Consider the following 26,691-nt stretch of genomic DNA (forward strand, 5'->3'; position numbering starts at 1 on the left):
ATCCCCAGTGGCGGTCCTCCTGGCGCCCCACAGCAGCCCCCCTCAGCAACAGGATCCAAGAAGAGAACATTTTCATGGGGTCACAGCCCCTCTGTTATACACCTTTTCCCTTTGTCTTTACTCAGGGTGAGGGGAAAAACCAGTCGCAGCTGGTTTGTGAGCACCCTTGATGTGCTCAGCCCCTCACTCTATTCACTGGCAGGGCTAGGGTCATTAGATGCACCACAGGGGGCGGAGCCAGCATTGTGTGGGGAAAGCCCAGCCCTATTCAGGTCCCAGGTGCACTCCTCCCCAGCCATCAGCATGCTAATCTCCACACTCACCACCAGGCAGACCCATCATGACTCATGGAGCCTGGCACCCCAGCCAGCTCCAGCCAATCACACGCCAGCACTTTCACTGCACAGACAGGCACACTTCTAGAAGTGGCACTTCCATATTAGACACAAACATGCTGCATACATCATTGTGCAGCATTCAATCACACGAGTTCGTACATACCAAACACGAGCCTGCACATCTCCCGCATCAGGAACTACCAAGAACACAGACATTCCCCATGCATTCCTATGGGAGGGCAGGCCAACCTCGCTCCACGCACTCAGAGCGCGCGCGCACTTTCCAATGGGACACAGTGAAAGTGCGCAGAAACTAAAAAATCACTTCACCAATTCACATTCAAAAAGCAAAAAGTTTAGAGGCGAACCTGCCAGAAGGGCCAAGTCCAACAGTATGTATATATATATATATATATATGTGTATATATAATGCTCCATGGGAAAGTTCTGGTCCCAGTTTACAATATTCAGTGGAAAAAATATCCAAAAACTGCCCAGAGATAGTAGTTCCCAAATTGTCCAAAAGGTTCCGTTTACTTATTTGATTTTTTCCTACAGTGTCTTCACAGAGTACCCAGATTTCTCTAGGAAAACAATGCATGAACACTATAACTTTTTCTGCAGAAAGTCCAAATAAGTTCCAGGTAAACAAAAAAACAATAACTGTTCCTGGACTCAATCCGCCAACTAGAGTTTAAACAAGCTTTGAAGTTCTGAATCTTCAAAAATATTCTATCGCCTATAAAGATTGTCCACCTGAGCTCACCATGCACAGGCCCATGAAAGGATTAGCTGCAATCTGGCTCTCAGGCTGAGAACCTGGGCTGTACCTTAAACCCTTCACAGCTCAACTCCCACTCTTGACCCAATGCAGGAAAGCGTCTTTGCACCATCTCCAGAACTCCTGCTGCATCCACTGCCGACCGCATTGACTAGCGGTTAAGGATGGACATGGTCTTCTTTTATAGAAGAGCCTCGTCCTGCAGAACAGACTGATTCGCAGTACCCCGCTGATCGCCAACGCAAAGGAAAGTCCTTATTCACCAATATGTCCACTAGGACATATCCTCCCTTTTGTAGTAAAACATTTCATTCCTAAAAATTCAACACTTTTGATTGGGATACATGTTAAAAAAAATCTTACATCACCACGCTTATTCAGCGTACACAGGACTCTCTATCACTTCCATAATAGCACTTTGATAACTGACCATATTAGACTACCTTGTATGTGTGGAGCAGTATTTGCCCACAATCCTATTAATTTTGTTTTCATAACTCAAATGTTGACCAACACCTGCAGAAATTCGTTCATCTCAAAGTTTAAAGCTGTACTTCTGTCTAGCGGTGCCCAGCTTCTTCCATGTTTCATGACTTTTCTTTGATCTAGCAACTTTTCAGTCAGTTTGTGTCACTGTTCCTCAAAGGATCCTTCATTCAATTCAGGCTCCAGCTGTAGGCTGCACTATTACCTTTATATTCACATGGCCTATACCCCAGGTCAGCATGCTTATCCTTACTTCATACACCCATTTAACCGGAAGATCCCTCCACATCCAGAGAACAGTTACCCCACTCCAAGAGCATAGGCACCTATGATTAGGTTTTAACTAGGAAACATTCTTCCTCAAGAGCAGTATATACAGAGAGAAAGTTACATTTGTTAAGGAATGCTATCCTTTTCCCCCAAAACTCTCTTTTCCAAACTTTCGGATGTAAGTTTTAAAAAGGAGCATGAGAATATCTTTGTTATGTAGCTTGTTTTGTAGTTGTGATCAGCGTGCAAATGGTTAACCATCTAATAGGCATTCAGAAGACAAACGTTCCTCGTGGTCACAGATAATTAACATTACGCCTGAATTACTTTCCTTGGATTTCAACCCCAAAGTTATGAGACAAGCAGACTTTATGGACATACATTCTTTTCACAGAGTAACACCCACGTTTTAGCTTTTGACACTTCCAATGAGAATTTCAGAGTAATATCCTAATCTAAAAGCAGTATCACTTTAAATCTGCCTCTAACAGCCAAAGTAACAGTTGAGCAGTGTTAAATAATCTGCCATGTTTCACTCTATTTACATGTGCTTGAAGGTGATTCAATTTGCAGTGCATTCTGTATAACAAACTGTCTAAAAAGGAATGTGCTGGATACTTGAGCAAGTTTTTCTGAAAAATTGACATTCTTGTTCCCTCTGAGATATTTTAAGCTTTTGACTATATGGATTCCTTTGACGTATGTGACATAAGAGATGCAGTGGTTCATATTTCTCATCAACGGAAAAGCATTTGGCCTTAAATAAAAGAGTGAATATTTCCCATATGTTGGCATGACAAGGTTGAGTATGTAGCGTTCTAGCATCTGCTAAAACTGTGTTCTGTGTTTTTCTATTCCAGCTGTTCTTTGCAAACGAACACCTCCACTGGGGCCGATGCCCAATGAAGATATAGATGTCAGTAACCTGGAGGCGCTAGAGAAGTACCGCAGCTTCACACGGTACTACAAGCTGGCCGAAAAGGAGAGCAAGAAGCCCCAGTGGTGGAAAACCTACAGAAAGTACAAGGAGCAGGACCAGGGTGGGTTTGAAGCAGTGCAGCGTGGGTCCTGTTATCAGTCTTCTGTTCTCATGAAAAGGGTATTGGCATGGCTGAGTTGTCTGAATTGTAACAGATAATAACAAATACTTATAGATAATCTTGTACCTAATGGCTAGAGCGGTCGACCTCGTAGCTGGGGAACCAGGTTCGAGTCTCGGCAAGGGTGCTCAACATCTTGTGATTTTGTGCAAATCACTTAATCTCCTAGTACCTACCAAAATGAATGTGTCCATCTGTATTGTAACCGGTGCTTATGTAAAGTGTCCCGATACCTTCAAGTCGAGTTTGCGCTATATAGAACTAAAAAAAAAGGACAGAACAGTACAGCATAAATAATGACAGAAAATGATGGAACATGAATTGTAAAACATGGCAAAGGGCCATACTGCTTAAATTGTGATGGAATGTGACTGAGAACCAAGTTGAATAGATAGTGAAGAACCACCATGTATAATGGATGAGAGCCGTGCAATGTTATTGTGTGCAATGATGAAAGAGCCTGTCAGCATGAATGGCATCAAAGAGTCATGAAGCATGAGTGCTGATGGACAGCTCTGCAGAAGACAGTGCAGAGAGGCGTATTAAATATCTGGTGATGGAAGGTGCGCTTGAAACTATCAGTGTGCAATTTCCGGTGACTTTGAGTTTTCATATATCTTTATTGAAGAGAGCAAAGGGAATAAAGTTAACACAGTTCCTCGCCTGGGCCCAATGGCAGGGCTCGTACCAAAATGAAGTTCAACATCTGCACTACTAAAAGAACGGAATGGATAGGAAATACTTTTTTGGGGGGGGGGAAAGAAACTGCTATCCAATTATTGCCATTTCCAAACTGTAGTCTCACTGCCCAGAGCAGATGGCAGGAAGAGACCGTCAGGCGAGAGGGTGGAATTGAGCCAGCTCGACGAAACCGAATAGGGTTCACAAGGAACTCTCTTCTAACACCCTTCACCAAAATAACAGTAAAAGGTGCTTCCCAGTAGTCAGCTAACTTGAGCAGTGCTGCCATTTGAGATAACACTGTACAAATCAAATCTTCGCCATTTTGACGGTTTCTTGAAAAATGCGTTCCCATGATGGGTGACCTTGGATTTTTCCAGGTATGACCAAGTTGTTGGTATCTTTAGCCTCTGTAATTCCCTCTCTCCTGTCATAAGAGGCTGGCTCAGAGCAAGAGGACATGCTCGCTCGCCCCCACCCCCTGCAAAACTTTCTTTCTTTTCATACCAGTTCACATGATAAGATCTTTCTGTTCAGGGAAACTTGCTACATCATTTGAATAAAAGCTGTCGATATATGTTGTGTTTTTGTGGACCTCTTAGTTGAGAGTGTGAAAAACTTCTGAACCATCAGGCGTTCTTGGGCTACCTATATTCACAAATAGAAGGGAAAGCACCCATGTATGCCTATTATATTATGTTTATCGGAGTCTGGGGGTGGGAAACCCTAGGGGTTTGTTAATATTGACCTTACCTACTAGTTAATGGCATTCTTCATCATAGGGCCGCTACTACATCCATACAGGGTGGAGTGCAAAAATATTTTTGAAAAAATATTCTATGGAAATGCACTATGATCCACTTTGCAGAGGTAGTAATGGGATAAAACTATCTAAGATGGTACCCTCTCTACTATTTACTCCTGGGCCCTTCCTGACATTTAAAAAACATTCTATCGTAGGGGGAAGTAATGTTCTTGTTACCCTCTCTGCTTTGATCACCTTGTTTAATCAACATGATTAGGAACCATTTTTCTAAGCCATATATATCTTTTTTTTTTTTAATTTCATTCGCACCCCTAGGGAATTACTCCATTCCCAAACTTCTAAAAAATCACTCTATGCACACTGCCTCACTCTAGTATCTGTGTTGTGTGTGTGCTCACTCACCACTCGCATGCCACCAGCCCCATTCATGAACAGTGATATACCTCACTCTTTATAGATTGTAAAGAAATTAGGTATTTCTATTGTGTGTATAGCAAAAACCATAAATAAGGGCGCTTACCTGAGTTTCATATGTTCCGCTCTAATCTCGGGGTAAGAGTGGGACATTGTCCTTTAGTCACAGCCTGCATAAGGAGGAACATATTTTTTAGTTTGTATCCTCCATTGATTTCACGTCTCCATTATGTACATAGTTTCAGGGATAGAATATAATGTCGCTTTCTCTGTTGATTGCTCATAGCACTTCTATCCAGTGTAGTTTTCCAATACCCAACCTCTCTTAAAGCCTTGTACCTGTATCCCAGCTATCAGCAATACTTACTTTATTATCTAGGTTACCGGTGTACATCTCCCTTAAAATTATCTCCCCATCGTCCAGTACTCACTACTTCAAGGTCCGATCGGCGTCCGTTCAGTCCACTCTGACCCTCTGATGGTGGATCTCTGGCTTATGGTGATCCATTTTTAAGTGAACCAGAGCCCGTCTCGTTTCCCGTCATGTGACCTACACGTCATTTCGGCAAGGAACCCTAGCGTAGTTCAGGTCACCTGTCTTTTTTCGAAGGCGATGCTTTTCATGGAACTCTGTCCCTTCTATATTGAACGTTGTTGTATTTAACCCTTCAGTATGAAGTGATGATGTGTGCCTCATCCACATTCCTTTATCCAAATCGAATATTTTAATATTCTTTTACATCAAAACGGAAATCGGTAGGGACCACAAACGTGATTATTGTCCCGTGGTCATTATAGAGGGGTACTCTGCAGCAGTCGTCTATCCCACCCTATTGGGAGTTATTTAAACAGTTTGTTATGGTGTTCCTCCCTTTCTTTAGCATAGAGCTACCAATCAGGTTATCTTCCTCATACTATTTGTAGGGGGTGAAATGTTCGCACTTCTTTGATATTGCCATTCATGTTGATCATCCATATTCATAAAAGTTTCCCTACAGGTTTAATTGCACTAACACAATGACCACCGTAAATTGGTACATTTTGAGCAAGCAATCATACGAGAAATTGAGTTAATGAATGAAAAACCTAAAAAAAAAATTCAACCTAACAAAACAAAGCGATTCAGGAGTTAAGAGATGACTCTAGAATAATGATCAAATCGGCAGATAAAGGGTGAGCAACTGTAATTCAGTCAGTAGAGGTCTATGACATTGAGTGTCTGTCTTCTCTTAGATAGACGCACTTACAGGATTCTGGGAAGTGATCCCACCCCAGAACGTCGGAGAATGATAAGAGGAGCGTTAGAAGAAGGCCTAGCAAATGGATGGATATGTGAGAAAGAGGCAGTGTTTCTGTGTAAAGAAAAAACAGTGACTCCCTATTTCTATAGATTACATAAAGTCCACAAACGAACATGACCTCCCCCTGGAAGACCAATAGTTTTGGGAATCAATTCTGTGTTGGAACCTCTGTCGCAATTTAGTAATTTCTTCCTTAGACCACTAGCAGTGAAGAAGCCATCTTACCTAAAAGATACGAGGGAATTTTTTGAACTTAATGAAAGACATCACCTTTAACCCCAGCTGTGAACTTTTGGTTGGTTTAGATATTGAATCATTGTATACCAATATACCCCAGGAAGAAACACTGAGGGTAATAGAGAAAATCATATACTCCGGTAAATGGGAGAATCAAACCCCAAGAGCTTTTGTTTTGAGTTTAGCAGAGATTGCCCTAACAAAGAACTTTTTACACAGTATCTACAGTCACATGGATCTTTCATGGGCAGTTCATTCGCCCCTAGTTTTGCTTCTCTTTATGCTTCAGAATTTGAGGATGAATACATCTATGCTTCCAACCCCTACTCTGAATCAATAAGAATCTGCCGCCGTTACATTGACATCTTCACAATTTGGAAAGGAGACAGAGACTCATTGGAAGAATTCTTGAGGTGGATGAATATTAAGAATTGCTTTTTGTTCTTTACATCCACGATTATGACCACCTCCTTACCAGTCCTGGATCTTGAAATCAAACCAGAGGTTGGCAAACTCATGAGTGGGTTGTATCATAAACCCAGAGACAAGAACAACTTGTTGCTATTTAAGAGCTTCCACCCAGAGCCCTCAGAGAATTTGCTGTATGGACAACTTCTTCTTATCTGGCAAAATTGTTCAGAAATCAACAACTTTGAGATGGAAGCAAAAGTCCTGAGAAACGGAAGGAGGAGCCTAGCCAGCAGCCAAGATGGCCGCCTAGCTCTTCGGCTCCGCCGACCCTTGTGCCTTTCGTCAATATCCTGCTGCATATCCTGCACCTCCGTGCGCCACGCTCACCTATGATTGCGCTGCTGCAAATCCTGGTGAAAACGGAGCGATCCCGGTGGTGAGGAGCCGCTGTTTACTTCCCGGCCTCCCGAGTGGCCGCAGCCGGGTCATTGCGTTACGGAGACGGCCGGCGGCGATAATAACAGCAGCGGCCGCTGCGGAGGAGGAGGAGGAGCCGGTTGGCTAGACCTGCAGAGTGGCGCTGGGCTTTTCGCCGTAGCTTCCCTCCGCTCGGCAGCCCAGCGCGCCTTGCCTGCAACACTATATAGGCTCCCACATATTGTATCCCGGCCTCGATGGGAGAGGGCCGGGATTGTTTCTTTGTAGCACTCCCCCGTAGCGGACGCCATTTTCTGCATCTGAAACCCTGTGCCTGCCAGAGGGGTTCCCTGCTCCGCCGGCTCCCTCTTAATAGAAGTTTCCCTACGACCGGCTGCCTTCACATCGCTGTACCAGCTGTGCCCTGCAGACTTTATACGGACTTTTCGAGTGCGGCTGGCTGACGAGAGAGATTTGCTTTTTGGGGCGCTTTGCAGCTGTGCGCCCAAGGTGGTGGCCAATGATGCATCCTCCACTCTGGATCCACCGCTGGGGCTTCGGGATATCCTGAATGCATTGGAAGACCTGCGGTTGGCCTTTCACGACTCTGTTAATGGTTTGGGGGCCCGGCTTACTGAGGTCCTTCCAGCCGGCCATGATGGCCCCTCAGTGCTGCACACTGCGCCACATCCTCAATTGACCAACGGTGGATCGCCCGCTCTGGAGTGTACGGAGGCGACGGATGGGCGCGCCTCGGTGTCCGCTGCAGTACTCTTCGGCCTTGACTTGGGGGAGTTCGGCGACACTGCTCCTTCGCGATCGCCGGTGCTTGAGTCTCGGACGCCATGTTGCCCTTCTCCTTTGTCCTCTGGTGACATGCTTCTTTGCGTCCTTCTGGACTTGCTGCTTGTGCATCGTCCGGCCGCTACGCTGAAATCTCGCCTCGTCCTGCTCCCTGTTGTGCTGTTTTCGGACAGGCAGTGGTGATTCCTTGTGTTCCTTGCTATCGAGCTCCAAGCCAGTTTGCCTCGTCTCGAGCACCTCGACTTCTGCAGTGGATTCCACGGTGGCCCTTCCCGTCCATGTTGGCCGTTCTGGAACTGGACTCTGTTGCCATGCTGTTTCGGAGGGGACAGGGCTGATGATGTTTTTTCTTTCGCTGCGACCTGCTACGTGCATGGCTGGGACTGTAAATGACAATTGTTGGAGGTACAGGTTGGATAGGTGCTAGGTCGGGGCCTGGGGTTGGGCGGCCGTGGGTAACGGTATTGTTTGCTTTGGTAATATCCTGGGCCCTCCTCCGATCAAACGTGACTTTTCTCTTACTTTTTCTTCTTCTTCATCTTTCTCCTACATTTCGGGTACTCTTTTGGGGCGACAGACACACTGCTAGGGGGGGGTAGGCCGTAGCCTCTGCATGCGTGTAGGGTGGGGGGTTATTTCTTCGATCGTTTCAGTTTCTATGGGCCTCTTTTTTCTCCCTTTTTCTCATCTTATCATTGTTATCTTTTATTCTTTTCCTTTCTTATTTCCTTGGGTCAGAGGGAGGATTGGGAACTTGCGGGTAGCGATTGGGGGTCACTATGTGGCGGTTTCATTTTCTATCCTGACTTACCTGCTTGCAGTCGATTGTTTTGCGGATAATGCTTGCTGATTATTATGATGTTCGTTGCCCACTTCTGTCCTCATCGTATTGTTTTGACTCGGATCCTTCTTGACCTTATTGCTATGGACTCATTTAAAAACTTTAAAATTAAACCTCATTATCCTGCCCCTCGGTGGCGCAATTATGTATAGTGTAACTTGGATTACTCGTGCCTGCTCCGATACGCTGCTGAGTCGCCTAATTGCATGCTGATGTGCCTTTTATTGTCGAGGCCGGCCTGTGGGTTGTAGGCCCGTATCTGTTTGCACATACTGTCTAATAAAGGTTTTCCAAAAAAAAAAAAAGTCCTGAGAAACAAACTCCAGGAACGGAATTACCTAAGACAAATTATCAAGAAAGCATGGAAAAAAGCATAGAATATTAATAATAGGGAATCCCTTTTAGAGACCCATGAGAGACATAAGGAGGATAAAAATATCTGTGTAAAATTCAGCACAGCTTCTTCACAATTTTCTGGCGCATCCTAAATTCAGGGGGTCTGAAGCTACAAACACCACTGTTCGCATTTAAGAAGAGTGCGAGCCTCAGAGACTCCTTGGTAAACACAAGACCAACATTAGGAAGAGCAAGAATTGAATCTAGCCGGTGGGGCTTACCACCAGTAGTGTGACAGTTTGCATGTGGGTTATGCAAACCTTGTCCATTGACTAACTATGTGAAAATTGTTGATCTAGGACTAAGGTACCCATGGAATCTAAATACACATACTACCTGCAATTCAGAGAATGTGATATATCTGATCAAATGCCCCTGTAACTAATTTTATGTAGTTATGACTACATGACGGCTAAAAATTAGGATTCTTTAACACATGAGCAATATAAGATTTAAAAAGACCATAACTAAGCAAACAACACATTTCATTGAGAAAAAGCACTCAGAACGGGATGTAAGTTGGGTGGTAGCCCCTTTTGTAATATTATAACATGACGTCTTTTTTTATTGTGAAGTGTATTAATTAAATGTAATCTTTTATGGTTTTTTAAAGATCATTGAATTCATATAAAGTGCGTGGTAATTGACAAACCTTTCATACCAACAAGCAAAATAGATAAAAAAATAATGGTTTTTTTTAAACACAAACAAAAATGGGTATATGGGCTAAAAAGTGACAAACAGAGACTGAACAATGTAATTCCCTGGCATCACCTGAATAGTTTGGAGTAGTCTGACCATATACAGAAGGAGAGTAAGCACCAAGATATCCCATACCTAATACCAAGAGAAATATAGACAAAGTGAGCAGAGAAAGAAACTGTGCACGAACCCTATTCCTACCTCTGTATACCTAATCTTGATCCCGACACTGAGTCATGTTATGTACTCCACGAGAAATCTGTAGGGAAACTGAATGATGAATGTGGGTGATCAACATGACTGACAATGTGAATTAAGTGTGAACATCTCACTCCCTAAAATAAGTATGAAGAAGCTAACCTGATTGGTAGCTCTATGCTAAAGAATGTAAATGTGGCTGATCCATACAGCATTGATATAAAGGGAGGAAAGACACCAAAAAAACAGTTTAAATACCTCCCAATATGGTGGAGCAAACGACTGCTGGAGAGTATCTCTCCATAATGACCACGGGACAATAATCATGTTTGTGGTCCATACCAATTTCCATTTAGATGTAAAGGAATATTACATTATTGGATTTGGATAAAGGAATATGGACAAGGCACACAGCATCAATACATACTGAATGGTTACTTACATACAATATAGCCGAGACAGAGTGCCATGAAAAGCATCGCCTTTCAAAAGATCATGTGACCTGAATTACGCTAGGGTTCCTTGCCGTAATGATGTGTAGGTCAAATGACGGGAAACAAGATAGGCTCCGGTTCTCTTGAAAATGGATCGCCAGTGGGTGTAAAGTGGACCAAATGGATGAAGATCGGACCTTGAAGTAGTGAGTATTGGGCGATGGGACGATTATTTTAAGGGAGATGTACACTGGTAATCTAGATAATAAACTAAGTATTGCTGATCGTTGGGATACAGGTACAAGGCTTTAAAAGAGGTTGGGTATCGGAAAACTGCACTGGATAGGCGTGTAACGAGCAATCAACAGAGAAAGCTACATTATGTTCTAGCCCTGAAACTATATACATAATGGAAACGTGAAATCAATGGAGGATACAAACGTAAACATATGTTCCTCCTTATGCAGGCTGTGACTAAAGGACAACGTCCCGCTCAAATCTCGGGGTAAGAGTGGAACATATGAAACTCTGGTAGGAGCTCTTATTTATGTATTTTGCTATACACACAATCGAAAATCCTAATTTCTTTATAAACTATAAAGAGTGAGGAATATCACTGTTCCTGCACGGGCTGGTGTCATGCGAGTGATGAGTGAGCACACACACATAGATACTGGTGTGAGGCAGTGTTCATAGAGAGATTTTTCAGAAGTTTTGGGATGTAGTCATTTTCTAGGGGTCTGAATGAAATGGAAAAAAAAAGATATATATGACTTGGACGAATGGTTCCTAATCATGTTGATTAAACAAGGTGTTGAAAGCAGAGGGGGTGACAGGGAGTTTCCATCCCTAAGTACACCCAAAGAAAGATTTTTTTTAACCCCGTCAGGTAGGGCCCAGGACTAAAGAGTAGAGAGGGTACCCTCCCAGATAGTTTTATCCCATTACTGCCTCTGCAAAGTGGATCCCTAGTACATTTTCATTAGGTATTTTCAAAAATATTTTTACATTCCACTTTGTATGTTGGCCTGCAGCAGGTTGTGGTAGCGGCCCTAAGGTGACGCTTGCTACTAACAAGTGGGCGAGAGCAATATTCAAAAACCCCTAGGGTTTCCCACCCCCAGACTCGGATAAATGTATTATAATAGGCATCACATGGATGCTTTCCCTTCTTTTTTGAGTAAATGTATGAAATAGAGTGGACTAGGGAAAGCTAAACACTCTCATCACTTTGTTCTTTCTAATTGTGAAGGAGGTTCTTGGGCTACCAGCAGATTCGGGCGTCAGACACTCCAGAAGTGTCACAAGTTCATCCTCAGCAGCTTTGGGCAGGATGCTTATCATTTACATCCACACTCCTACCTGCATTCTCCAGAAGGTTTCTAGTTTTGATTCCATCATAGAGATGCTATTCTCTGTGCACTGCTGGAAGCAGATGTTCTCTATTAATGTATATTTCGTGTAATAAGAGCCCAATGCCTACATTCCTCCTGATATCCTTTCTAAATACCCTGTTCTCAGGGCATTCATCTTCTTACACATGGTGCCAAGTGTCGATCATCAGTTGAGGAGGGATCAGGAGCTTGTGCTATGCAGGTTTTGCCAAATCACTGGAGACTTATTGAATTGCTATCATCAAACTGTGTCCTCATGAAACGTGTCACAAACCTTTTCGATTCCTCGCCCATCAAGTCCCAGCCTACGGCAGTCTGTGGGTCTCATACCCGTGTCCCAGTATAAGTGATGTCTTGCATATGCTGTTGTGGGTCAGTGGTCCCTCTCTCCACTCCAGATAGCCGATATTGGCTTTACAGGATTGCCATGACATAGTGAGGAGAGCCTGCCTTCCATCACGCTACTGTCCGTTTCATCCTCTTTAAACTGCCTTGTCGGAAAGACACTAATCATCAAATTTCCTGTGTTAGCAGGTACTCCATCCTTTGCGGCACATTGAGGCCTTTACATCCTTTTAATACTTTTTAGTTTCAAGTAATCCAAGTGTAAGGCTAACTAGTTAATCCTGGCAGAGAAACAAAACCTTTTAAAAAGAGAATCTGTTATTTGGAAGTGGTGACATATATGTTTTGTGCACAGGGTTAGAACAGATTTTGGAAATTGTGTGTATTTGTAATTTTTGATGGAATGTTGTAGGAGACTGTAGGAAAATGCACGTGGTATTTGCTTATTAGTAGTTTATTTTTTTAGTGCTGCATACTACCTTACGTTTACTTGAGACCACTATAATAACTAAAGGGGGAAAAACAAGATAAATCCAGTAGGATCAGTCTGATATTATTCATCACAATCCAGAGATAAAAAAAACTTAGTTACAAAACGATCTATGAAGCAAATATGATAAAGTTTTGAAAAAATGGTGGGGCTACCACGGACTATATATAAGGTTAGACCAGGGGTCTCCAACCTTTTCTATAGTGAGAGCTACTTCTGATCCGTGAAAATCATCGTGAGCTACTAAAGGCCGAGTGATGTGCAGATTATTTCCAAAGTCCCCCACACACCCAGCTTCACCAACTAGGGATAAAGAGATACTCATTTAGTGCTTGCAATGCACAATATGAAACCAGAGAGCTTATATTAGTTCCGGGTGTCCTCTTCAAAACATTTTGTGCGCCTCACCTCTGCAGTAACCAGCGAAGAAGACTACAATCATAAGAAACCATATAGACCTGCAGTGCTGTTCACAGCTGCCAGCGTACTAAAAACCATAAACTTCACATCTGCCTCTCACACCTTCTCATCCACCAAACTACTATGTTTCATAACTCTGTAACTGCACCTCGGTGGTCATCAAGCACAACATGGAAACACTTACCACATAGAATCACAAAATAAAAATAACACCTTTCTAACCACACAGCCTATCTACATGGATTATGTAGGTAAGTGCTTCAGTGCCCTACATAAGGGTAGTAAGCACATGATATAAATGCTGCAATACAATTATTTTATTACATAATGCCTTCATTTTCTAAATTCTCACATGCCGGGACCTTGAAATGCCTGAGTCCAGGGTGTGGGCTGTACAAAAATATCCCCTGCCAGAGTATGCATTTGCTCCATGTAATAATAACTTATGCCACAAGTATGGTGCGCATGAATTGCCACTTGGTTATTATTATTAATATAGCATTGTCATCATGGACGGTGGGAGTCCATCATTTCATGTTCAAAATATATTACTTCTAATAATGCCTCTCAAAGTAGTGATATGATCTGATGTTCACGTGAAATGTCCTGCATGTAGGAGAAGTAAACTGAGTGATTTTTAAAAAGACTCCATAATATTTTTGTATGACTTTTGGGGCACTAGTTGCCTTATTTGCTAGTCTTTGCTCATGGAAAGTATGGGCCACAGATCCTTCACTTGGCCCATGCGCAGCTCTCCATGTTATTTATTGGCCCAAATTACAACAGAAAAATATGGCCTCTGCAGGGGTGAGCTCACTTTAAATTGATCCCATTAAAAAAAGTGTAAGTGTCAAGCCTTTTATGTTCATTGTGTCATAAAATGAACACTTCATTTAATTTTTTTCCCTTTGTCGTTAACTTAAGGCACCATTTTACGTGGATTTTTAAAAAAAAATAAAGTACCTCTTGGACTTGGAAGTTATTCATGAGCACAAACTGGAGCCAGGAACCTAATTTTACATTTCTCCCATAATTTCATTAAAATGTAGAGAATAGACACGTAAAATGATGGTCCTGGTTCTGGTATGTTGCCAGTAATAAGGTGCAAGGTACATTATTTCCTTAAAAATAAGATGCCTGTCAAATGGTGCTTAATTGTAATGACTAAATTAAAACAGTGTTTCAAATGGACTAAAAAAAAACACTATCAATTGTAAGCTTTCCACTGCATTATACACCCACAACTGCATTACAATACAACTCACATTTTAAACCAGACAAAGCATAGCCATTATCCAAAGACTACTCCAGTCATGGCTATCAAAAGAGAAACTTCCCAATTACTCGACATAATGATGTAATCTTAGCCACGTTTGGAAGGATGTTGAGCACAGACTGCTCCATCTATGACAGATTGTATGCAGTAGCAAATGCAATTGCAGGTATTGAAAGACACATTTATAAGTTGACAACCAATATTTAGTGATTTGAAACTAAATTTGTTATTTATTAAATTCAAAGCGCATCTATTCTACCCAGAAAAATGGGATCATATAATTTCACCTCAAGTGTTGTTTTTAGGCATACAAGATTCCTGAGCATTGGAAACGGCTCATGTTTCAGATGCCAGAAAAAAGCAATGCACACATGTATTTGGAAAAAAAGTTTCTCTTGTCCAGAAACGTGATGCAGGTCCGATTGTTTCAATGTGGGAAGTACTGCAGCTCCTGTGCTGCTGTATGTAGAGACAATTGTGCCTGCAAGGCTCCCGTTCCCGCCACCAAGTCAAAGCATGATGCGGGCAGCATAAGGCAGGCCTCGTGGTTCTCGTGGGCAGGCTGACACTGCTCAAGCTGGGCGTACATCCGCCACTTTACCCTCCCCCAGATAGGCTTCATTAGCCAGCAGGAGCAGTACGATTCTTTGGCGGCTGACACATATAAGAGGGCTGAAAAAGCCCAAAATACAAACAAAGCATTGCACACGCATTAGAATAAAAAAAGTTATCTTGTTCACAAACCTGATGCAGGTCCAGTTGTCCCTAATGTGGGAAGTGCTGCAGCTCCTGAGCTGCTGTATGCATAGACAATTGTGCCTGCAAGGCTCCCATTCCTGCCTCTAAGTCAGGCAGGGTCACAGCACGGTGCAGGCAGCTTAAGGCGGGCTTCGTGGCTCTCGTGAGCAGGCTGACACTGCTCACGCTGGGCCGGCGTCAGGCACTTATACCCGCCCCAGATAGGCTCCATTAGCCAGCAGGAGCAGCAGTTTTCTTTGACAGAGGACAAAATTAAAAGGGCTGAAAAAAGCCTAAAAATAAACATAATGACGACGATAGGATACTAAATTGAAAAGTCAGTTCCCGAGCTACTGACAGGGTGTCAGTGAGCTACCAGTAGCTCGCGATCGACTGGTTGGAGACCCCTGGGTTAGACCAAACTCCAGGTGATACCCGCAATGTTTGGGGGGACAATGTACCAACTCAGACCTGTGAATATATTGTTGAGGTGGATCAGACTGTCAACGTATCAATAGTATGCTGAGCTAATTTTTTTGTTTGTATGCTGTAAACTTGCAATAAAATGTTTCTTTAAATAAAAATCAGTTAAAGGTAAGCTGGTGGGGCGGGGGGGGGGGGGAGGGGGAGTTTACTTTTCAGACTATTCCTGAAATCTCTGTTGTAGAGCAGTGCCTTCTGGATTATACTTACTGTGTTCCAGTCTATGACTTTGAGTTACCATGGTTCTGCCTCTGCTTGATAAATAAAAAAAAAAACATTACTTTAGTGGTTAGTTAAGTATATTTGAAGTGCAAGGCCCAATCGGTTTGGAAGAGGTTCTGAATCTTTGTAGTATCAGTATCATGGATCTTTTCCCCTGTAGGTCTTATAGATTGTTTAGAGAACTTTAAGTTTTATCCAAGGGTCTACGGGTATTCAGCAAAACACTGTCATGGGTGCTTATATGCTCGCACTACTTGAGATCCGACCAATGACTAGTTGACTGATTTGTGGGTCTTTTAATTTTTGCAGTGAACATTTTTGATAGACCTTTCTGCACAATATTGCAATAATGTAAACATGTTAACAGTAAAGCTCTTTCAAGCTTCACCCTGTGGTCCTGTCAGAGGAGTGACCAAATTCTATAAATCAGTGAGAGTTGCTGATGGGTGTTCTTGGCCACGGCAATGACTTTGGGTGGTAGGGGAGGAGAGGGCAAATGAGACATCTGCATCAAAAATAGTTTCTAGGTCTTTTAAAATTTCAGTGCTGCGCGCAAAGGTGCTTCTAGGGTGGATGTTCATTCAAAGGTTGGAGCCTTAATTTCTGAAACTCCAAGAATTATTCTTTATTTCTTAAACAGTGATTTATGGCACACCTGCACCAAATGGTATTTGGTCATTTTCCACATAACTTAACAAATTCAGATTGAAATTGAAAACGTTGATCTCCGCATGAGTGTAAGAAGGTGAGTGGGAGTAGAGTTGAAACGTGGAGTGCTTCTGATGTATTAAGTTGAGCAAGTGTAGCTAATGCAGGTGTGCTATAGGTTTGGCCTTTCATGGCTTTCTCACTTATGTCATTTTGATCCTAGACAATGAGGAGAAAATAGACATTAGTCTACCCTTCAACTCACCACCTCTGGGGAAGGAACGGAAAGACAGGATACAGTGGATAAAACAGAACCGGAGAAACGCAGAGCTGGAAAGAGCATCCCGTCTAAAGACATGTGAGTACTTCAGTGATTCCTCATGAACAGAACTAAGGGCCTGCTCTGCCTCCATGTGAGTGCCTGAGATCATTTCTCTGCCAATGCGTCAGCAATGGAGGGAAGTAATTGTGCCAGTGTGCATGTAGCTGTGGCCTAACTCTGCTTATGTGAATTACCTGGGGATAGTTCTGCCTGTAACTAAGCAACGGCTCCGCCATTTTTCGATCAATAGTTTCAATACCAGAGAGCAGAACTCTGCCTTTGCAGTGGCTCGAATGCCTGGCATGCTTCCAAGGGGGACAGTAATTGCAGGAGGATAAATATACACCGGGAATTATTACTACAGTGTGATACCTCCTGTCATTATTAGGTCAAAGCAAGATAGTGGACCTGATAGCTGAAGTAACCTGCAGACGTGGGTTTAATGTTTGTTTATGCATGTTTTTCCTCATTACTTGCCCATTGGCCTGTTTTCAGTTACACCTGCTTTTGGCAGGTGGAACGTAGCCCTGTTATCAAAGCACCGGATATTTTCCAGATAGTGAAACCAAGGAATTTAGTATCTGTTGGAGTAGCATCTTCCAAGTAAATATCATTCTGCTCCACTCCAAATCCAGTGAAAAAGGGGAGATTCTGCTCTACAGTAGGAAATCCTTAGTCAGCTCTGTCTCTGAGCAGTTACCTTCTTTGATTCCAGACAGGTTTTGATTCTCACTCCGCTGTATTCAGGATTAAACCTAACTCAACAGGTATCCACGACCACACATACTAAGGGACACATTCTTGATCAGGTCTGGACTGTCAACATCACTATGTCTCCTGTCTCAGTCTTACCATGTGCATGGTCCGATCACAATAATCAAATTCACCGTTCAAGATAATTTGCTGAATAAAAACCCCAGCCTAGCTGGGTGCACTCGCAGAAATTGGAACAAGATCCAGAAACCTTTATTTTTTGATTCACTCGCTAATTCGACTTCTCCGTGCAACTCTTCAATTAAACTGGCTGATGCACAGCTAACCAGTTGGTTAATGGCCGCCAGCGACAAGTTTGCTCCCCTTAGGAAGATCCATGCCCCCGCCGCCATGATGCCCTGAAATGGTTTTCCACTGAGCTGAAACACCAGAAATTAGCCTTAAGACAATTGGAAAATAAGTGGCGAGGTAACTACAAACAGTCCTACTTAAACTCCTCAAACGTATAAAAAATCTATTCTAACAGCTAAAGCAGTGCATTTTTCATCTAAAATTTTGTCAGTAACTAACCGCTCGAAGGAGATCTTTCATATTGTGAATGAGTTATCTAACCCCGACAGAATATCATGTAAGCCCTCCCCACAAACCTTTTGTAATGCATTGAATCTCTTCTTTACTGACAAAATCAAAAAAATCAAGTCCAGTATCTGGGTCTGTCAAAATCTGGAATTTAGTCCTCATCCCATTCTAAACCATAGCTCTTTTACGCATTTCCCAACAATATGTGAGCGCACTTTCATAAATCTTCTTTCGAAAGTCAAATCGGGTTCTCCCACTGACTGTTGCCCTCCCAGCATTTTGAAGGAAATCTTTACTAACCTTCCTAGTCCTGCTCTTAATTTCTTAAATGAGTCTTTGTCCCAAGGCACTGTCCCTTCAACTTTTAAAGAGGCAATCGTTGTTCCTCTTGTAAAGAGGTGGGATCTGATCCGCTAATTCTGACAAACTACCGCCCAATCTCCCTTCTTCCTTATCTAGCTGAGATCTTGGAAGCCTATGTCAGAGGTTGTCTTACAGACTTCTTGGAGAAATCTGAATTCCTTGATTCCCATCAAGCTGACTTCTGCCCAGCGCACTCTACCGACGCGGTAATCCTCACAGTATTGAATACTCTTCGTGGTGGGGTCGATAGTGGCTCCTCACAGGCCCTTGTCCAGCTTGATCTTCCCTCTGCCTTTGACGCGGTCGACCCCTCTCTCTTGGTCGACCGTGTGATGGACGCGGGAATTTCGGGCCCTGCCTTAAGCTGGATCAGCTCCTTTCTGCAAAACCCCTCCCAGGCAGTTTGTACAGCCCAGTTTACTGCCTCTAGAGTTCAAATATCCTGTGAAGTCCTTCAGGGCTCCTCCCTCTCTCCCCTGTTGTTTAATCTCCACCTCCTCCCTCTTGTCTGAGCTCTGAAGGAGCGTAAAGTCTGCACCTTCAATTATGCAGATGATTTCCAACTCCTCTTCTCTACCAGTAACTCTTCGGAGTCAGTTCATGCTTTTCAATCTACCATGCTGTTCATCAGTCAATGGATGAAGAAGAACCATCTAAAACTTAATCCAGACAAGACAGAGCTGGTCTTAACAGGTGGCATTGCTAAAAATCCATGGGGACCCCACTTCTGGCCTAGGGAGCTGGGTCTGCCCCCGTCCCTTCTAGCTTGGCTAAACGCCTTGGGGTGGTTGTCAGTCAGGATCTCACTCGGAAGGCTCAGATCAGATCGGTGATCTCCACCTGCTTTTTTCAACTTCGCAAAATAAAAAAGATCTGTAGATTTCTCACTCACGACACCCGGACTCAGGTGATCATCGCCATGGTCATGTCCCATATCGACTATGCCAATTCATTATACTTTGACATCCCTCTCTCTCTTTCCAGACGTCTACTCATAGTACAAAACCAGGCTGCGTGTCGGATTGTTCACCAGCCTTGGCATCATCATATCACTCCTCTCTTGAAGCAATTACGCTGCCTTCCGGTTGTGCAGCGGTGTGCTTTCAAGATTGGATGTCTTATTGTTAAGTCACTTAACGGAAGGAGAAAACAAAAGAAAGGGCTCAAGCAGCACACCTAGTCACTATTTAGTCAACCAAGTGTAGATCATATCAGTGAGTATAATCACTCATTAAACATCAATCAGAAAATATTGACAATGAGAACAATCAAAATTATAGAGATCCAAAGTGGGTGGCAGTCTTGATAATCTTTATTCCACAATAACTTCATTAAAACTTCCCAGCACACAACTCGCCGACACGTGTTTCGTCTTTCAAGAAGACTTTCTCAAGGCAATAATAGACATCCAATCTCCTGGAGTCAACCACCGTAGGCGAAGATGTAGGTATCATCTGCGAAGTAACATTCATAAATGGCCTTCATGTAGGCATAATTTTCGATGAACGAGCAATCATTCATGAGCCATGGAATGATGATCAACAAAAGAAGGAACAAATGGTGCTCATACACCACAAGAGTGCTCTAGTTGTGGGTTCCAAGTAATTCCCTACAGCCTAAAGTAATGACACATAATAAAACTGTAACTTTCGTGACCATCCCAACCGATGGCACTTCTGTATACTGTCACGACTGTCAGAAAAGCAGCAATCAATATTACACTGCAATAACATAAAGTGGCTGGATCATTAAGTAACAATCCATCTGGTCAAGGTAAGATCCCTTCTAACAATCCAGTAGGACACCAAAATCATAAACGGCACGCTGTATGTTAGCGTTGTCCTCTCCTACATGCTACACATGGTAATGTCGCGCTAGCAGCAAGTACAAAAGGGGGTCAAAACCATGATAAGTCCCGACTTGGCAACGTCAGCACCCTCTGTCAAGTACACCCGACTCCAAAGAAAATCCATGGGGACCCCACTTCTGGCCTAGGGAGCTGGGTCTGCCCCCGTCCCTTCTAGCTCGGCTAAACGCCTTGGGGTGGTTGTAAGTCAGGATCTCACTCTGAAGGCTCAGATCAGATCGGTGATCTCCACCTGCTTTTTTCAACTTCGCAAAATAAAAAAGATCTGTAGATTTCTCACTCACGATGCCCAGATTCAGGTGATCATCGCCATGGTCATGTCCCATGTCGACTATGCCAATTCATTATACTTTGACATCCCTCTCTATCTTTCCAGACGTCTACAGATAGTACAAAACCAGACTGCGCGTCAGATTGTTCACCAGCCTTGGCATCATCATATCACTCCTCTCTTGAAGCAATTATGCTGGCTTCCGGTTGTTCAGCGGTGTGCTTTCAAGGTTGGATGTCTTATTTTTAGGTCACTTAACGGAAGGAGCCCAAAATTAGTTAATAATATGATTAACACATACGCTCCCACACAAAATCGTTGTTCAGCTCACAAAAATCTACTACTTACCCCTCATTTTAGACTAAAGCGTACTGGTGGTGCCAGGTTTTCTACCTTGGCCTCCATATTCTGGATTTCCCTTCCCTCCGAAATCCGCTTCTGCACCTATCTCCTTGGCTTCAGAAGTCTCCTAAAAACGTGGCTTTTCCGACAGGCTTTCTGAACCTTTCTCTAGGACTTGGATCTCAACGAATTAGCGCCATGAAACCTCCCCGGTGTACGTGTGCTCTATAAATTCATTTTAACATAACATATTCATGAGTTGTTAAAATACCATTGGAGCCTACATAATAAAGCCTGTACTCAACAGTGTGTTATCCACAAACTTCCAATATTTATATAAAACAACTCTAAATTCTGACCTTAAACCTTGAAATAGCAAATTACCTAACAAAAAAAAAAAGATTCCTAGTAATACCCAAATGTTATTTGTGTCACAATTAAAAAAAAAAATTAAACATACAAGTTAGACTTTGTAATGTAATGAAAACCTCAGGAGCAAGTAGCTCATCAGTAGTTCGCAGTTGAAGTCTTAAACCATTCATAGATGACATGCCGAATCGCAATTAGGAAGGGACACCCCTTCAAAATTGAGATTCAGTATGGATCGCTAAATGCATTTTGCGATCCGGGATGGGTTCTTTGACTCACAAAATAGGTTTAATACATTTTGCTGTTGCATACCCTGTGACTTTGTGAATCATATGGTTTGCACTCGCAAAATCGCTTTGTGCATCTTTCCCCAAATTCTTTTTTTCTTAAAATGTTCTTTCTGTTTTAGAATGTATATTATTAATATAGCAAAGTAATTGCATGGTAAGCTATGCCAGTTGGAAGCCTTATTAGGCAGTAAAATGTTCGTGAATGACACTAACAAATCTTCGGTGACATAATGTGTTTGTAGGGAATGATTGGTCTATAAATAAATGTTTGCTGGGAAGATATTGGTAATAACTGGATGTATCGAAACGTTTTGATATTTTGCATCGGGTCTGCTTATTTAACGACTGTACCATAAAACACCAGAACACATAAGAGAAAAGTGGAAAATCATCCCCTAGCCAGCTGATGGTACTATAGAATATAGATAAACCTTCTTGGACTATTTTTGGACACCTTTGAGTTCAAATTTAGTTTTCTTGGTACTTAATGACTTGGATTTCATGTCATTGATTAATTAGGAAACACTTGCCATTACTGGACCAGGCCCCAAATTCTAATAGCATTACAATTTTATAAGCATACATTGTGTTTCAGTGATATAAAATGGGATGAAAAAAGCGCAGAAGAATAGCATTTAATGAAGAGAGTCCCTCCCCAGTGTCTTTGGTATATTTGTCAGCTTCTGATGTGGGTGGGAAAGTAAGGTAAGTCTCTGACATAAACAATCGTTTTTTGTATTATAAACGACTGTTAAAACAGTGGTGCTTATTCTCAAGATGTACCTCACTGTTCAGAGAAAAGGCAGATCGTGCTATCCTGGTTCAGCAAAGTCGACCTGCAGCATTTCTTCATGCGCCTGTCCTCTTGTGGTTTAGTTGCAAACTTTAAAATGTGTAAGAATCTTTATTTACTCAGTGAGACTCTTGCCCACACGCATGAGTCTGTGCTTCTTTCCAACAAAAGGTATCAAACAGTTGAGCAAAGCAGGATATAAATGCAAATAGCCTGTAACACTTGGAGCTCTCCATTTAATGTTGGAGTTTATATGTTCGGTGTGAGGAAGGTTTTAAACTGATGTGTTTTCATAGCCTCATAGATATAACCTGGATATACGGCAGAGTAGTGGCTATTTTATATCCTTGTATAGAAAGGCATATAGCTTGGTAGCACAGCAGAAAAAAGTATAATTGGCAGTTTTATTTTTTCTCAATTGATTTTCCCTTTTATCTACATAGTTTACTGCTAGTCTTGCATTTGCACCTGGAGATGATCAATTTGTTATGCAAATATGGTAGGCATCAGCAGCCCGTCCGGGCTGGTCAGCATAGCTGTTATGTTGCAAACCACCTAGAATGGCATTACCACACTTGTAGTGGTTTCCGTTGAAACTGTGTATAGTTGGATCATTGTGTAACGTGATGAAAGAAGTGAGACAAAGAAATAAAAATAATCTGATAGTGCTTTGAAGCAAGTATTTCGTGGTGCTACATGTGGCACCTAAATAAATAAATTGGTGAAATTGAACAACCAGATTCTGGAAAAAACACTGAATATGAAAAAAATTGATTTGTGAAGTGTAGAACAATCAGCGCTCCCTTCGTCATGCTTTGAAATTGTACTATTAATATTTCTCCAAACAGTGTTCTAAATTACAGCTTTATGCAATTAAACAGAGTCCAATATCAGAAACTACATCAGACCAAACTTGAATAGCCACTGCTTCTTGGACAGAAACGTACTACACAACCAAAATAACATGAGTTAGTGACAAATACATGCCTTGAGATATCGTGTGGGTCTTGCAGCTTTAGCAATAAACATGTTGACTGAACATCCAGGAACCACCAGTGTTTACTTTGTTAATTTTAATTCCAAATAAGCCTTCCAACAAAAGATGAAAAAATAATAGAAAATGTAGATTAGAGTATTATTTAACATATGTACGGAAGAACGCTGATTTCTTTTCACTTCACACTCACACATTCTAGAACTGGGAAGAATGGATTATTCTTAGTGGAGTGCTATTACCCACTTACAATAACACATGTAATCAAATTATATCCTTGGCAGTTCCATCTCCACTATTACAAAATAAAAAGACCCTCATTTTCTTTAAGTTGAAATATAAAAATATGGCTAAGCGCTATGAAATTAATATAGAATATTTGAGGTTGATTTATAGACCTGCTCTGCAGTTTGGGGTATCTGCTATGCTTATGCCACAACTGGAGGAATATAGAGAGGATTACATTATTTTGTGAGCAGGGCCAAGTTATGAGAAGACACTAATGGAATCTCTGCATTAACCCATGGAACTAATACTATAAACAAATTGCTCGTTTGACTTAACTATGTACTAAATCGCTTCCACTGCTTTATGTTTATTGGAAAAAATAAAATGTAGCTACCTGATGGAAAAAAAACATAAAGAAGAATAGTGTCTGATGAGTGAGTCCCATAGTCTTTGGTTGGCCTCACTTTCTGGAGTGGTCTTGAACCTTTTTCTGAATATTTGGAGATTTTCCTCTAGGATATAACAGTTGAAATGTGGCTAGATGTGTTTCAAGGGGAAAAAAGCTATCACACTAACTAGTTTGTTGAAAAATGATTTTGAAATAACCATGTCAGCATGTAACACCACACTGTGCCTTAGTTCTTTGTCCCCTGCATTGGGTGAAAGGTAGAATTATTCTCTCATATTAGTGATTCAACTACTTCTGTGAAGATAGTCAACATTATCAAAAAGTGTGTGCTGATTCTTGAGCAACTACACTTGTCAGTGAAAATGAAGTGACCCTTTGAATTCTAATATTTGTGACTTTGTGTCTTACTGTCAGAAAGAAGATAACTATTTCAGAACAGTTCCACTAATTGCTAGACATGAATGAGTAAGAAATGTCAGATAAACTAATGATTTACCTGTTTGAATGTTACTTGAAATGCAACAAGTAATGATAAAATACAGGACATACCTGTGTCCATAGTATGCAGCCGCATACTGTACCTAAAGGTACTAACTGTCTGCTTTAGCTGGGCCAACCTCCCTCTTTACTGCCTTGAGTTTTTCATTATTTGACAGTTGAGAGGGATCGATTGTCCAGACATCTCCTTAGAAAATGCTGTATTCCAGAAGGAACATGATTGATTGATTGATTGATTGGCAGTTTTCACTACTACTTCAATACTGTTCTCATGTTGGAAATCATACCCATATAAGCACACAATAACCACATTCCATTGCATTGTACACCTTGGTGCAGGCTTCTCTCACACAGTTAGCCGTTCTCCTCTTCAGACTGCAGGTTTGCTTTAAGCTCTGCTTATCGGAGGGTTTAGAATTTAACAAAATAGGTGGATTGTTCCAGGGACAGAAATTCAGCTGCTCAGGCATACGTTCTATACTTTTGTATAGGGATAAAAAAGCATTTCTGCTGAAAAGCATCCGTCTTCTCATGAGGTTAAGATGTTTCATACTATGGTAGAAAATTGCTGTGCAGTACAATGCTCTTTCTTGTACTGTAAAGTGTTGTTAGTCAAGCTTTGTTTCACAGTATGTTTTCTGAAGTGAAGTTTGTTGCAAAGTTTTTGTTTTTATCGTGAAGTTGTGCTGTACGTATAGAATACATAAAGTATAACTGTGTAATATCGTCTGGCATTGTCATGAAGGGGTTGTGGTGATATCATAAACCACAAAGGCGTGGTTGGAAATGTCAGAACCCCTAGATGGCAATATAGAACCATGTAGCATGGTAGCCATTATGTAATTTTATTTTATATGCCGTTGGGCAGCTATCCTGAAAAAGCTAATTTCTTGAAGCTGCAGCTAATAATGGACACTGACTGTATTTACAATGTTTAGGCTTTCAAAGTCGAAGTAAGTTTATTTCAGTTAATAAAAACCATATTATATTGCCAAGAGGTGATGATGACATCTTAAAATTGCAAAGTGACTGGATACCAAAAAAAACCGTATTTCTAACTGATAATAAATGGAATAATTTCGAGCACATTTCTGTTTGCAATATAACGATTAAACATTGTATATAAATGAGAATTAAAAACGTGAGCGCTGCTCTTTCTTATTTCCTTAGATTTAAAAGTAAATTTGTATAGGGATACCGCCACATAAAAAACAAATTTCAACAAAATTCATAGAGGAATACAGTAACAATTGAAATGTCAACTAAGGTCATCAAGCTCATAATAGCTTTGTTTAGTGCTTGGGCAGGTCGGGCTGGACTGTTCCCATTGGGCACTGGGTCAAAACTGATTTGCAAATGGCTGGGTTCAAACTGGAATGGCATGATGAGAAAAAAAGCGATGGATTTAGGCCCAGATCTTTCTACTGGGGTGAATGTAAGACCTTGTTCTGCAATCTGTCCCTCAATTGTTCTTTATGCATTTTAGTACTCCCCAGTGTTTCCCCCAGAGCAAAAAACTGTTTAGCAGATAAAGTCAACGGAATTATACGTTTGTTTAAAGTGACACTGTGCCCTTCCGTTTCCACCTAGTTTCCAGGTTAAAGTGCATACGTGTCTGTACAAAATCGCCTTAAGTGCATACAGGTTTTGGGCAAATAATGCATCAGCATCCATGTTATAATTTCCTTGGCCAGATGTAATCTATGTTATAACAGATTTATTCAAAATGTCACTTTGCCATTCTATTCCCGCAGTACGACCAGAAATGCAGACTTGTATTGATTCAGGTTAATTGATTGGAGAGCTACATGGCAGTCATCGGGCCTTTTGCTGACAATAACTTGTCAGCTTTATGAAAGCATTTTAAAAAGGCTGATATTTTTGAAGATTCACTTTTCATACAAAAAAGTAAAACATGCCGACATTTTCTAATACCATGTTGCTTAAAAATGATTTTCAGTAATGTCTTACATTCGGTTAACAGAATTGGACAGAATGATAAAATGTGTGAAAAGCTTTCTTCATGTAAATAGCATGGTCTAAATTTAGTAATCTGTGG

General features: G+C 41.7%; 1 protein-coding gene across 1 annotated transcript in view; it reads left to right on the forward strand.

Moving 5' to 3' along the window:
• The window catches only part of MRPL38 (mitochondrial ribosomal protein L38), an 88,361-nt gene that overhangs the window by 19,653 nt on the left and 42,017 nt on the right, over positions 1-26,691 (forward strand). The window contains exons 2-3 of the mRNA XM_086930723.1: positions 2,736-2,915; positions 16,817-16,951. Of these exons, the coding sequence (XP_086786849.1) occupies positions 2,736-2,915; positions 16,817-16,951 (315 nt within the window). The remainder of the gene's footprint in view (positions 1-2,735; positions 2,916-16,816; positions 16,952-26,691) is intronic.

This window comes from Lissotriton vulgaris, chromosome 7, assembly GCF_964263255.1.
Source record: "Lissotriton vulgaris chromosome 7, aLisVul1.2, whole genome shotgun sequence".
Lineage (NCBI taxonomy): Eukaryota > Metazoa > Chordata > Amphibia > Caudata > Salamandridae > Lissotriton > Lissotriton vulgaris.